The 14,478-nt window shown below is 39.1% G+C and overlaps 1 protein-coding gene across 8 annotated transcripts in view; it reads right to left on the bottom strand.

Moving 5' to 3' along the window:
* The window catches only part of MAP3K4 (mitogen-activated protein kinase kinase kinase 4), a 76,482-nt gene that overhangs the window by 4,435 nt on the left and 57,569 nt on the right, over nt 1-14,478 (bottom strand). For 5 of the 8 annotated variants that reach the window (XM_037392842.1, XM_037392843.1, XM_037392846.1 and 2 more), the window contains 6 exons: nt 11,744-11,844; nt 10,522-10,602; nt 8,871-9,062; nt 8,129-8,199; nt 6,270-6,386; nt 4,372-4,531 (listed from right to left, as the gene is read on the bottom strand). In XM_037392842.1, the coding sequence (XP_037248739.1) occupies nt 4,372-4,531; nt 6,270-6,386; nt 8,129-8,199; nt 8,871-9,062; nt 10,522-10,602; nt 11,744-11,844 (722 nt within the window). Of the gene's footprint in view, nt 1-3,360; nt 3,473-4,371; nt 4,532-6,269; nt 6,387-8,128; nt 8,200-8,870; nt 9,063-10,521; nt 10,603-11,743; nt 11,845-14,478 lie in introns of all 8 variants that reach the window. The other 3 variants (XR_005105036.1, XR_005105037.1, XR_005105038.1) reach the window with 2 other exon arrangements.

The following is a 14,478-nucleotide window of genomic DNA, read 5'->3' as shown; positions in this document are numbered from 1 at the left end:
TTGTCATATAGAAAGCAAGTGCACTTAGCCCAGACAAAGAGTTTAGGAAAAATGGCCGTCACTAGCAAACACTTCTACAAGGTGTTTCGGAAACCTGTGTTCCCATTCCTCAAGAAAGCAACATGCAAATTTCACAGAAGGCTGCAAAGCCGTTTCTGACTATTGCAGCAGGTGGAAACTGGCAGAGCTGAAGTGCAACGATCTCTCTTCTGACTGAATCTAAAGCTATTGTGATAGTTTGGTTTAATACAGTTCAGAACCTACTTACAAGGCCTTTCTAATTAAAGTTTGTCCCTTTAAAAAAACTAAGTAATGACAATTCAGCATAAATGTTACTGTGAAAGCTCCTGTGAGCCTTTTCCTGAACTTTTCCCGGACTATCAAATGGAACAAAGCAACAAGCCAAAGCTTCGCCACAAAGAAAGAGACAGCACTTGAAGACTCATGTGGCTGACATTTTCTGTCAGCTGAATAAGGCTTCCACTGACGCGCTGTCTGCTGGAGCCTCTGTTCTGTAAGACACATGGTCTCTGCTTCAGAGACAAAGACCAAACTCCAGGAGCCTTTAAAAAGGGTGTCCTTGTTAGATGAAACCTGCACAAACACAGCAGGACCTGGGTAAGAGAACAGGAGACACAAGGGCAGCACTTTGACGATGCTCAATGCTCTTTATGTTTGACAGTTAATACTGCTGGGAACATAACAAAATTCCTAACGTATCTGAATGGTTAATAAGCAAAATAAAACCAGAGAACATGGTTTAAACAACAAAAAGGCACAACATGCCCATCTGTGACTTCTCTCCTCCTACACGTACACTATCAAAAGCATCTTCAGGGAGTACCTGGCAGATGCAAGAAATGGCCCAGTTCTGCACTGCCCTATTGCCATTTATACCACAAGACCTTCTGGGCAGACTGCAAAGAAAGCGCAAGTGTCAAAAGCCATACCCTTACTAGAGCAAACAACAGGAACAACCCAAAACATTTAAATGAGGTTCCATGCCTTGTATCTCTGTGCTGAGTCAGCCACATATTAAGTGCAGTGAAAAATGCACTAGCGTGGTATTCCAAAGGTGCTGGTGTAAATACTGTGAGCCCAAGCAGCGCAGCAGCCAAATTCATTCAAGAAACAAGCAGGTCAAATGCTACCCTTTAATGCGAAAAATCAGCGTTGGCATCCTCTTTTACTCAGTCTCTTAGAAAGAGTGACACATGCCCACGGTCTCCCATTGAAGAGCCTTCCATGCTCTTGCTGAATGACTTTCCCTCCCTTATGCTCATCATGAAGACAGGAAGGCAAAAATGGCAGAAACTTTGAGCTAACAACAAAGTTAACAAGAGAACACTAACACTTTGATGAAAACTTCCTGGCCTGGAGCGTCTCCTTCACAGGTTTCCGATTTGCTGAAGCTTCAGATACGATCCCGTCATTTTCTATATTCACTCTGAAAACAGCCTAAGCGTTCTTCAGGAATATGCCCTTCTCCCCCAGAGAGAAAGCACCAGACATGACCTCAGCGATTAATTCCTCTCAATTCAGCACTTGTGAGACCACGCTTGGGAGCGCTGTGTCTGGGTTTTGGGCTCCCCGGTACAAGACAGACATCGACATACTGCAGCAGACCCAGCAGAGGGGCATCAAGATTGTCCACGGGCTGGTGCACATGATGTATAAAGAGAGGCTGCGAGACCGGTTTGTTTGGTTTGTTTAGCTTGAAGAAGGGAAGATTGGGGAGCGCGTGCAGGCACGGAATTTACTGCTGTTTTCACCTGCGTAATGGGAAGATACCAAGAAGACTGAAACAGACTTTTTCCTCAAAGACACACTGTGAAAGGACATTGGATACAAATAGCAACCCCTGCAAATTCCCAGGAGGTATCAGGAAAACATTTTTTCACAATGAAGACAGGTCAGTCATGAGGATGGGGCCCAGAGAAAAGAGCATCTCCATCCCTGGAGATACACATATCTCAACTAACCAACGTACTGAGCAATCCCATCTAATTTGGCATTGGATCCAACACTGAGGTTGACCCTGTTTTGAACAGAGGGCTCAGCCAGAGATGTCCAGAGCTTCCCTTCTGCGCTAAATATTCCATCATTCTCAATCACTGAGCAGAACAGCTTCCTTGCGAAAAGTGAAGTAATTACAACTGAAGAATCCCACCTTTGCCACAGGGGTTAAAATCCCATACCCAGAATAGAGATTAAAACAGTAGCCCAAAAGACTTAAATCGCCTGCTACATACTAGCACCAACTACTTTACACCTTGATGCAAACGAATCAAAAACAGTGCAGCCAAGTGTAACAACAACCAGCCCTCAGTGTGCTCTCACACCCACAGGTTAAAAAAAGATTGGAGGCAGCTGTATCTTGCTTCACCTCTTACACTCACAGAACTGGATGCCGTAATACCATCTAAAAGACACCGGTGGCACAAGCAGACACGACTAACCGAAAGGCTCAATTTTTGAGCACAAGGTCCTTGCAGACAACAACTGCAGGATATGTATAAACAATTACTCTAAGAATTTATTATTATCTGCTAAAAGAAACAGGTCCACAGTGATTAGCAAACTGGCCATGAGAGATCTAGTGTGATCCGACAGCAAGATTTCCACAGAAAAGCAGTTTTAGCAGTCTGAATGACATCATTCTTCCCTACCAGAAAAAAACAGAGAGTACCTGACTACATAAGAGCTAAAATTAAAACCAGTTTTCTTTACTGTTAGCCTGAAAAAATGGGGATGCAACATTAGCATAAATGGAGACAGAGAGCAAAAGACTTGCAATGTAACATCACGCATCCTTTATAAAAATACCCTCTGTGGTCTGTCATCATATTCTGTCATTAAGTTTCATGAAGCTCTATACATAGATGTGTCTGGAGTCACCCTCTGTTTACAGCTGCTGTTACTCTCAAGGAATACCCCAACCTTAAATATGAGGAACCTGTTGCAACAGAAATGCTCTCAGATAACACAGCATCACAGTTCTGTTAACCAGCTCTTCTCGCTTCACTGCATTTCCCCAACGAGAGGAAGACCTACTTAGAAATATATCCAGAAATCAGCAATGACATAGAGCAGCACAAAAGAAATCGCTGTCAGCCAGCCTTGGATTTTGATCACAACAAGCTTCCACGAGAGTGTAATCCAGCTAAACAGAACCTGGATATGGAACGATCAAGTAAAGGGCAAGGAGGGCACTGTGAAAAGCACAGAGGGAAATTCACAACTAGCGAGAAACCTTTGGTGAGGAAGGAGAACCAGAAAAGGCAAGATTTCCAGGGAATGGGAGTAAGGGAAAGTATTTTCTAGGAAAAAAAAGCCAAAACTGACTCAAGAGTGGCCTACCTGGGTGGGAGGCCTCTGGATCGTAGATAGTTCTTTTCCCAAATGAGAAGCACGAGGCCAAAGGACCAAGAGCAACTGGGAACCTCCTACACTGCTGCGGTGATTCAAAACCCTGTGAGCAAGAGGGACATAGAAACCCAGCATCGTTGGGTTGCACTGCCTTGTCATAAAATGAGCATTCGCAGGGCATATCGTGTGCATTGTTTCCCCTACCTTCTGTTAAGTTTCTGCCATAGGTGAACAAAATATGCCAGACTAATAAAACCAAGATAACTAGACATGGAGGATGTTCTTGGAAGGTGCAGGAAAAGAAAAATGAATGTGATATGTGGACTGACACTGGGTGTCTTAAGCAAATGCCATAACCAACCCCCCTTCAGTTATTGTAGTTCCAGTCTGCTCATTTTATAATCAAATGCTGAGAGCCAGGCATGAGTAGATAAATGTATGGCAAAAAAACCACTAGATAAGTAATTTTACCATACCCCATTAACTTCTTTTAACTTCTTTTACTACCATGCTTAATCAACCATTCATCTGAATCCTAACACTCTTCTGGAAAATGGGGATCACAAGGAAAAGTTCTGATGAACAACTCGAGCACTGTACACTGCTCGTCAGCTCCCACAGAACGCAACTGTTTCTTGCATACATGAGAAGAAAAACAACATTACATAACTCGGTATATAAAAATACAAGGACAGAAATTTGAGTTTGGATGAATCCCAACAATCTTAACCACCTCTACAGAAAATATATAAATCATGGGCAGAATGTATGAGTTTGCAATGCCAACCGTGAACATTTTTTTTTATGTTCTGCACTTAAAAAGGAGCATGTAACTAGCCAATAACTTACAAACTGAATATCGAAAAATGAGTAGAAGGCTTTATACACTTAATGACTGTATAGATAATGTGCGCTAAATCTGCAAATACGTCTCCCATCCCTCCCCCCCGCCCTCATCTACAACACTGAAACAACAACATTACCTTTTTGGGTTAACATTACCTTTAATGTCTCGATGAACAATACCATGTTCATGTAGTACATTGATAGCAACCGTGATTTGCTTTGAGTAGAGCCTAATGACATGCTCCTGAAGGCCCAGTTTTGATACCTCCTCCAGAGTGCCCTCATCACAGTACTCCATGAAGATGTACATTTCTTCCTGTTGTGGGAACCAAACCGGATTTGATTGGGTTTTGTTTGTGTTTTTTTCTGGGGTTTTTGTTTGTTTGTTTTTGTTTTGTTTTTTTAAAACTTTTTTTTAAAAAAAAAAAACAACACTGAATTAGGATCAAGTTTTCCTTCCATCTTTCGTTGTTTGTGAAAAGTAATGGAAGTACCATGTAATGTTTTAATGGAAGTATCTCTCACCATGGGATCTAATAAATCACCTCTTCAGAGCTCTATTCTCTTGGGTAGGGGTCCTCAAACTTTTTAACCAGGGGGCTGGCACGCAGATGAAGTGGCAGGAGGTCATCTGCAGCTGCTTGGTTTCCCCCCCCAACCCCCGGCGGTTCTGTAAATACCGGGGGCCAGACTGAGGACCCTGGGGGGCCGAATCCAGCCCCCGGGCCGTAGTTTGAGGACCCCTCCTCTTGGGCATTCTTCAACCTAATATATTCTATTGCACAGCTAAGGAAAATCAAAAACCTCTGCTACATGTCCATCTGCATCGTTTCTATGTAGTTGATACTATTTAGTGATATAAAATGTGTTACACTGGCATCAACCAAAAAGCACTTTGGAAATTCTGTAGGTATATTACACAGAAATACAAAAAGCTCCTTTGCATGTTTAGAAAAAAGGCAAAACGATGTTTTGGGCTTGGTGTTGGTTTCCCCCCTGCCCCAGTTCCTGCAATAGCATGTGTTGATTGCTTGGGGAGGGCAAATTTTTTGTTGCTTTCTGTGGCTTGAACAAGCATACCAACTCTAACTATAAGAAAAAGTTAGGTTCTTGTTGCCTCTCCCTGTCTGCAAGCTCAGGCAATTTCAGCCAGACTTAATTTAACACAAAAAGATGGCAAAGCCACTATGCTCTTAGAACTAGCCTGAGAAACCAATGCCCCAGTGGCACAGACACCCAAAGTTGTGTCCCCAAGCACAGAAATGCAGAGAGCAGCCTTTATGCCCTTCTAAACCAGCAACTGGTCAGCAAATCAACTCGCTCATACTGAGCGAATCAGTCAAACCCACACACTGCTTCCCAGCCAGGCACCAGGTGTCCTGCTCCCTGCCCACCTCACTGGGTAGATACAGGAAGGATTGAGACTCACACGGGGAGGTGGGAAGGGCATGTGGGAAGCAGAGAGCAATAAAAATACTGGATGTCTCAGCAGGCAGCTCTGAAATCCAACTCCGTAAGAAAACCAGGCTTCATTAGTTCTGCTGCTCAAGCAAGAAAAGTCATTCTTCCTTCTGAAGAGATGTTAGCCGAATTCCAAAAGATCTTTTTTAATATACTTGCTGGCATCAAGATTTAAATGCCAGCACAAAATTTTTCCAGAAATCAACAAGATATTGGGTGCAAGCTCTGCTGCTAACACTGAAGGGTTTTAGGCTGTCTAGTCTTTATCTGCATACAGAAGTTACCATACCATATACGATATAGCTTGCTTTTAGAGTAGTTAAACAGAGTAGCAGCATACAATAGCTCCAGCATTACTCAGTCAATTCACTTCTTGTGAAACTTCTGTGTTCATGTACAGGTTCCAAAAAAATTGTCCAAACTATTTCAGAGACCTCAACAATCAGAGAAAAAAAAGACACACTGCAATTCAGAGATATGCAGACAATTAAGCTAAACTAGAATGTTCTCAAGTGAAACCTCCAACGATCCAAAGCTGCTTAGAATTTTTTCGCTGCCCTATCAGACAGCCCCAATAATTTATGTTTTCTTACCCTATGGAGCTCCACACCAAAATAACGAACCAGATTAGGGTGTTTGATGCCTTCAAAAATCTTCAGTTCATCAGCTGTTTCTTTGATGGTTTTGTGATCATTAGGCTGAAATCTTATCTGAAAGAAAGAATTTTCATTATTTTGCCACTATTTCAAATTGCTAAGGAACAAAAAAAAAAAAAAAAAAAAAAAAAAAAAAACCAAACCCCCCCAAAACAACCCCCCCAAAAAAAAGACCAAACAACCCATTATAAACAAACACAAATGAACAGTTTTACATTCTTTTAAAAAAACAAACCAGCATCATCACACTAAAAGCCCCAAAATACCACCCCAAACTTAAACAAAAATGAACACCAAACTGTTTTTTTGAAAATTGCATACAAATATGATGATTTATAAACATCATAAAAGCAAAATGTTGTTAATTAAATGTATCAATACACACATGTATGCACATATGTATCTCTTCTGAGCCTGCCTTCTAGCTTAAATGGGGTAGACAGACAGTACAAGAGAATCTGAAAGTAACATCAGGAAGAGCTCCGTCATTTGAAGAGATTTTAATGACACTGTGGTTAAGACACTAAGGTCCAAAGAAATCTCAGGGGGCAGGGGGAATGTAATGTTTTTAACCACAAATAAACAAATAAACCTTCTCCCAAGGTATTCTTAAGCAAATCCAGAAAAGCCTTTTATTTGGAAGTTGCAAAGAGTTTGCATTTAAGCCTGCAATGGGAAGGCTGGGAATGTTTCTTGGTGAAATGATTCTGGAAGTTAAAAATACTACAGGAAAAGGCAGCACCCTGTGCATTTAGCCTGCTAGTGAAGTGACTCCCAAACAAGGTCCATTTAATTTACTTGAACTTCTGCTAAAGAGCACGCACATGCTAATCTGTAAAAAGCACTTGCATCTAGAAAGCAACTCTGAATTCCAGAAACAGACTGCTACTCATGGGCAGAAAAATGTTATTGCATCAGGAGAAAAAAAAAAAAAACAGAAAAATTCCAAGTGTTTGTATTAGTCAGTGAATTAGTGCGTTACAAGAAGTTAAGCACAAACCCAGTCTTGGTTTTTTTTTTTTCCCCACACCTTTGAGATCACATACATATTGTATGTGTGGAGGAACTGGCTCATAAAACATAACTGCTCTGGCATCAAATGGCTGGCATGGTAACCGTTGTGAACAGTTGATGCTCACAGTTGTCTGAAGATGCAGAAACGCAATAAAACTAAACAATACAAATATTTTTAAAAACAAAGTGCCGCAGGGAAAACAGATCTCTCTGCCTACACAGCTTTACTTTCTTCTATCCTGAAAATTAAATTTTCTGTACCCACCAGGTTAGTCAACAGTTTTGTGACTCAGCCTAGCTCATTTAAACTACAGGAGAAGCGTAAAAACATCCAATGTAACACTTCCAATTTTCTGCTCTAAGGAATGAAGAAAAAAGGAATAAGATGTGAGAGGGAATATTGCAAAGTAAAATATAAGTCTGTGTACAGTCTTCACTAATCAGAAAAGTCTTTCCAAAATAATTTAAGATCTCTTAATGGGAGTTCACATATATTAAGCAAGCATTCATTAAGTTCACAACACCCCATGAGATTAGTAAAAAAAAAAAATAAATATCCATTTTACACAGATTTAAATTGAAAATGGTAAAATGAAAATAAAAAGTTTAAGCAACAAGTAATAATAACAGATGTGGCTACATGAAGAAAGAATTCGTCTTCCCATTCTTTCCCTGTTACTTAACAACAGTGTTCAGAAATCCTTAATGCCTGCTAAAATCATGCCCATGTGGTTTGGGAAAAAAACAAGGACAACAGTGATTCTTGTATAGAGAGTACTCACTTCCTTCATAGCCATCAGCTCTCCAGTGTCAACACTGATACAGGTATAGACCTTCCCATACTGGCCTTCACCTGCACAATTAAAATAAGAAAAACTAATTACACTACATTAAATAAGCAACATGTACATCAACTGCAATAAGAAAACATCGCTGAAAACAGCTTGCCAAGGTTATTTACCTTTATTTTAATTTAAAATTTTTAAGTAGCTTTTAACCTGTAACATCTAATACTACACTCATAGTCCTGAATTCAAGCTGATGAAGAGTAAAAACATTACATTAACAGGCTGACCTGAAAGACACCTTCTCATGAATATGAGGATTTTCCCCACAAATCCCAAACCAGGGAGTAAACAATGACTGTATGGGGGTAACAACTGGTGAATTAAACAAATCCCAAAGTTTGTGCTCATTTCGATTCATATTTCTGGTTCTTCAAAAGCAGAACTCATCAAACATTTTACACAGTTAAACACATGCAGGAATCACAGGACCATACCTAAATAATTGTCCTAACCAAATCCTTCTCCTCATTTGTTTCTTGTTATTTGACCAGTGAAAACTTCACTGAAGTCCTACATAAAAGAAATCCTAGCTACTACAGTATTTTAATATTCTGATTTCAGTAAAGCTACTATTACCTATGCTGAGACCCAAGATTTCAAAAGATAGTCTTAAATTTCCTTCAAAAATACTAAGCTTGGTACTTTAGCCTGATAAATGAAGGTATAATAAACATACCAATTTTGTTTCCTCTCTGCCACTTGAAAGTCACTTTTCTCAAACCTACATGCATGACATTATCATAAGATTTCGGTGTGTCACAAACTTGGCCAATGATGTTCTTCCTCCTCATCTCTCTGTATCTCCTTTCTTCAAACAATCGAACAGACTTTTGAACAGCTTCAATCGGTGCTTGCTTGGAAGCAGTGTCTAGAAAGAGTGATGAACAATTTCCTTGATTGAGAAATATTCACTGTGTTTGTATTTTGTTACCTTTTGATATCACGTGAAGCGACCTGAGTTCAAAGACAACTATTTTGTGAGTCTAATTTAAGTTGTAGGAAAAAAATAAAACATTTTAGTAATCACATACGAAACTACCACATATGAAACTAAAAAAAATGCTGGTACTTTTCTAATTATCTTGATTCAAGGAAATTGAATGTATGAAATGCAATGCACTTGTTTGCATTTGGTCTGCAACTAACCACCAGTGGAAATGTGTTAGGGTCACTAAGAGCACCAAGGAAAGAAGGACAGGTAATGTTTTGCTCTACAGAGACATGAAAGGTTTCTTGGAAAACTCACAGCATCTGTTGTTTCAAAAGATTTAGAAGTATTATGTATCTCCAGCTTTCCAGTCCTACCATGAAACTGAATCTTAGCGAGTGAGTCCAGAAGAAGTGTCAGGGCAGCATTAATTTATCCCCTCATTGTAAAGCACAAAAATTACACATCTTCCACTGTTGACTGACAGTTGTCTAAACTGTTTCTAACAGTCTCCAAAAGATGGAGATATTGATACTTCCAAATGGTAAATTCTACTGCCCACCTATAATTAATACCACTTCATCTACACTAAATCTGCCTTGCTGTAGTTTTAAACCAAAATCTTCCTTATTCACAGTGGAGAGTAAAACCAGGTCTCATTACAGCAGTCTTCTAGTAATTTTCAAGTCTTCCCTCATTCTTCTTTTCCAGTTTAAACAAACTCAATTCCTTCAATGCTTATGTTCTAAACAAAAAATAAGCCTTCTAGAGCTCAGAATTTTTTTTTGCTGTTCTTCCTGTATTCTGTCTCAGCCACATAATGAGAGACCAGTTTTTATAATGTTTCATGAGGTTCCACCCTGCCACAATATATGCAAGCAATCAACATGTACGTATCTGTATGGTATAGGAATCTCGAAAGTAATCATTACTTAAGTTTCATGAAAACAAGCAGCAGGACAGAGAGGAAGGGGACCCATAATAGCCTTGAATTTGGGAAAGTATAGGATCATGCACTGTTAGACACTCAAAATAAAAAAATCCTATGCTGGGGAGATCTCTTAGGAAGCCAGGAAGTGTTTCCTACTGTCATGCAGTTCATAATGGGGCACTGAATAGGGACAGCAAACTTCTACACTTGGTATAGTAATGAATGTACTCATTTTGAAGAACACTGCTACCATCTTTCAGAAACTGAAAAGATGTAACTTTTATAGAATTTAACTACTCCTACCTCAAAAGAGTACACTTTGTGATTTTGTTAGCAGTATCTTCTATCTGCAGTCAGGATTTTATTTTTTCCCTTTCCTATGCACGACACTGTGAAAACTAAGAGTCATCCTTTTATTACAGCACTATTTTAATTGGCATTACATTATGGTGACTCCTAAACACCTACCTTTGGTCTGGTTAATTAACGTTCTGAGCTCCCAACTCCTCCGGGATAAGCCACTCGAATCTCCTTTTGGATACGATGGTTCTAGAGAAATAATACTGTGAGCATGAAGGTGGCTTTATCTCACATTAAAGATTATGCCACTATATTCAGTAGAAGCGGAGATCTTACATATCAGGACTTATAACACCTATCAAGTATATGAGGCAACCATATAGCAACGTATGCTCTTGAATTCAAAAAGGGCTTCTCTTCAGAAAACAAATTGTGAAAGCTATTCCGAAATAGGGTTTAATTTATACAGGAACAGAGATCTCCTTCCACAATTGAGTGAAGCATTACAAGTCAGGGCACTCATAATCAATCAAATATGTAAGAAATCTGCAGGAAAACAATCTTCTAAGGTTCCTTAGGGAGACCTATATTCATTCCAGTCTAAGCTAGTTTCCCATTCATACAGATACATTAAAAGGGGAATAAGCATGAGGCAGACAGTATTTTCAACATCTGCTTAAAAAGCAAACCAAAAAAATCCCTCACACCTCTTAGTATAAATTTTTAAGGCATTTCTTTCTTCGAAATCGCTTTCATTTTGCAGGATGACCACATCAACTCTACTTCGCTTGGGATTTTGTAGTTCATTTTAATTTGCACAGAACACACTATCTTAACAATCAATGTGTCCGAGTATTTGTTGTAATAAATACCACATATACAGCGGCTGTGGAAACCTGAAGGAGGAGCCCTGATCAGGACATCAAGCTACACACCCTGTCCCTTCTTCCAGGATTCAATTAACAGCAAGTATTTCTGTGATGAATACCACAGTGGTAGTCAAAGAACTGGTCAGAAAACTCTTCACTGTCTGATGGGGCCAGTTCATACCTCATTAACAGCATTTAGAAATTTGCTATCAAATGGGGTATATAATTCAGCAGTAACGTTACCCATTTCATTTTGAATGCTGTAACTTAGTAAGACACCAGGAAATTCCTTCAGGTACAATTCAGAAACAATATGAAAGGCAAGAGAATAGTGGATATGTCTGAAAACAGAAGAACTTGCTCTGACAATATAAGCCTAAAAGTTTAAAATCTAAGATTTCTGAATGGGAAAAGGTGAAAAAAATTTTTTTGCAAGGGTAAGAACTGGGAACAGAGAGAAATATGTTAATGACATAAATCATCTGCACATCCAGGTCACAATCTGTTACTGTGACAATCACCTTCTCGCTCTTCAGTGGGACTGGAGTGACGACTAAGGGATCTGAACTGCAACTCAGCTGCTATTGAAGCCAGTCGATCATTTTCAGGGACACTGGAACCCCTGTTAAAAAGAGCCATTGTACTAATTAACTTAGCATTGCACTAAACTACTGGTGACAATTTAACTGCAGTTTCAAAGAGAAAGAACCTCTGAAGCCTAGGACGTGAACCATGAAAGTAACATGAAAGAAAAACTGATGCTGAGAAGTAAACTGAAAACCCTTTCTATCCTATTTTTTCCCCTGAACAAAGACTTTTTATATAATTTTAGTTACATCACTCTATGAAAATACCCTAAGCTTCAAAAGCTTAAACTACTTCAAACTGTTACTTGCCCATAATAACAGAATCCACTTTAATGACTTGTAACATACTACTAAGCTGCTGCAGGATGCAGCTGGTGCCAGGTTTGGATATGCAATCCAAAGCGATTCAGCTGGGTGACAATGTGAGCCACATTGTCAGATGAAGGGTGGTAACTGCATTCATATGCTTCTAGTGCGCTGCAAATACAGTCACTGCCCGTAATCATTAAGTCAAAACTAGTGGGCAGAGCCACAAGCCAGTTGACAGGAAGGACAGTTGTTAAACGACAGCAGCTTGACTGCTTGGAGGCCCTAGCTCTTCCAGACAGCACAGCGCAGAAACAGATACATCAGAAAAAGACCCAGATGAATAAGCATGCTGAACAGAAAGCGAAACAATACTGAGAGATATGTCTTAAATCTTCAGGCACATTCCTCCAGCCCAAGACATCGATCAATCCACTCCCGGTTTAGAGCTATAAATTCCTCATTAAAGTCTTTCTACAATAACTCCTTTCAGACAAGGCTCCATTTCAATTTTTAAAGCGTGGGGGGAAAGAGCTGTGACTGATGACTGCTTTAACATAATGCTTTAGAGGTACGAGCTAAACATTACTGGAAAGCAGGGAACACTGTTAAATCCTTCACTGAAGGTAACAACTACAAAAAGATGAAAGATCTCTGGCATCAAAGTGCACACAACTATGAGAGGACTTCCCTACATCCCTGAAGTTGCTTCTGAATTGTATCCAACTATTACCTAATCATAGTTTAAAAAAAGAAAGAGACACAACCTTCACAATCTTGAGAACCGAAGCCAAAAATCCAAGACACACTATTCCCACATGAACATTCTCAATACGATGCTTGCTTTCCACTCCCTACTACTGCCAACTAAATCTTTGAAGTTTGTGGAGGAACTGAGACTGCATTAGTGAAAATCCTCGGCACTCTTCAGGAAGTTGAGATTTTAATCAGCAAGAAGGCTGAGGTTATTCTCAGCACACAGGAATAATTCTAGAGGCACAAAGAGCTTAAAAACAAGCAAAGCTAAACCACCTCTAAAATGAGGCCAGTAGCTGAACAGAGGACCTTAAGTATCATCACTTGGAATGCAGGTGTCTAAAATCCATTTCAGGTCCCTCTTAGCCACCCAGATCTTTTACTGTTTGCATCCAGAAAGACTGTGTGTATGTTGCCAGACAAAGAAACAAAGAAAGAGAAGACTTGCTAAATTTCTGCTCCAGTCCTGGATAAATACAGAATTATGAATAATAACCCTAGCTAGCTCAGGAATTAAATACTAATAAAGGTCATTAATACGAACATAGTGTAAATGTAATAATCAGAAAGCATAATGTAAACAACCAGGTACCGCTGCTATGGATCTTACTTTCTAGTTATATTAAGCTATTTCTTGACAAAAAAAACCCCAAAATAAACAACAAACAACTTCAACAGAACTATGGTGGCATTTGTGCACTACGCAGTGCCTAGTACAATTGATTTTCAAGTTCCATTCAGCTTTCAATAGATATTTAATGCCTACAGTCATGTAATAAATGTCTAAAGAGTTTCTGGGAAGCGTATGAAGTTTTTTGGTTTTGTGCTATTCCAGCAGCTGGACCTGAAACTTCTTGCATATAAAACCACAAAAACACTTCTTGATCCAACAGCTTCCATTTCTCTTTTGGAGTACAAATAAATGAAATACATAATTAAGACTGCAATGTGTTAAAGTTTGCAACTTTCTTTTAACTATATTAAAACCAGAAATTTGCTATAAATATATTATGTTGTAATATTTTGCCTTTCTCAATAAACAAAGCCCCTAAACAACCCCAACAGCCTCCAAAACTCTGCCTCTGCTTTAGTAATTTTTTTCTTCAAATTCTTCCTAGGCAAAACAGGGGGTTAAACAATGCTACTTTATAATCCAGGGAGTGAATAATAAAAAAAAAAAGTGTAATAATCATGGGATATTTTATTAACAAGAAGTAAAAACAGAGCTAAGAGAAATGCAAGTCTTTGAAACATAGGCATAGGTGATTCAACTAAAATGCTGCAATCACATCACCTTTCATGTTACAACCCATGAAAATATTATGCATTTGATTGCAACTAAGAAGTAGAATTCTCATTTCTTTTCTTCCTAATGACTACCTCCTTGAACTAGAAGAAACTGTCAAAATGACAACCTTCACACTTAGATCAATATTTGTAAAGGACACACATGTGGAAAACATTAAAAGAATATACTACTATATTCAAGTGTGTCAAATTATAAACCTGACAGTTGCGTTAGGTGGTATAAAAATCACAACAAAGCCTTCAAGAATTAAAAACTAGCCTCCTACCCCCCTCCCGAAAAATTAACTAACTTCAAAGAT

This window comes from Falco rusticolus, chromosome 6 (assembly GCF_015220075.1).
Source record: "Falco rusticolus isolate bFalRus1 chromosome 6, bFalRus1.pri, whole genome shotgun sequence".
NCBI classification, from domain to species: Eukaryota; Metazoa; Chordata; class Aves; order Falconiformes; family Falconidae; genus Falco; species Falco rusticolus.
The sequence above is the reverse complement of the archived record's forward strand: the minus strand, read 5'-3'. Positions and strand labels throughout refer to the sequence as shown.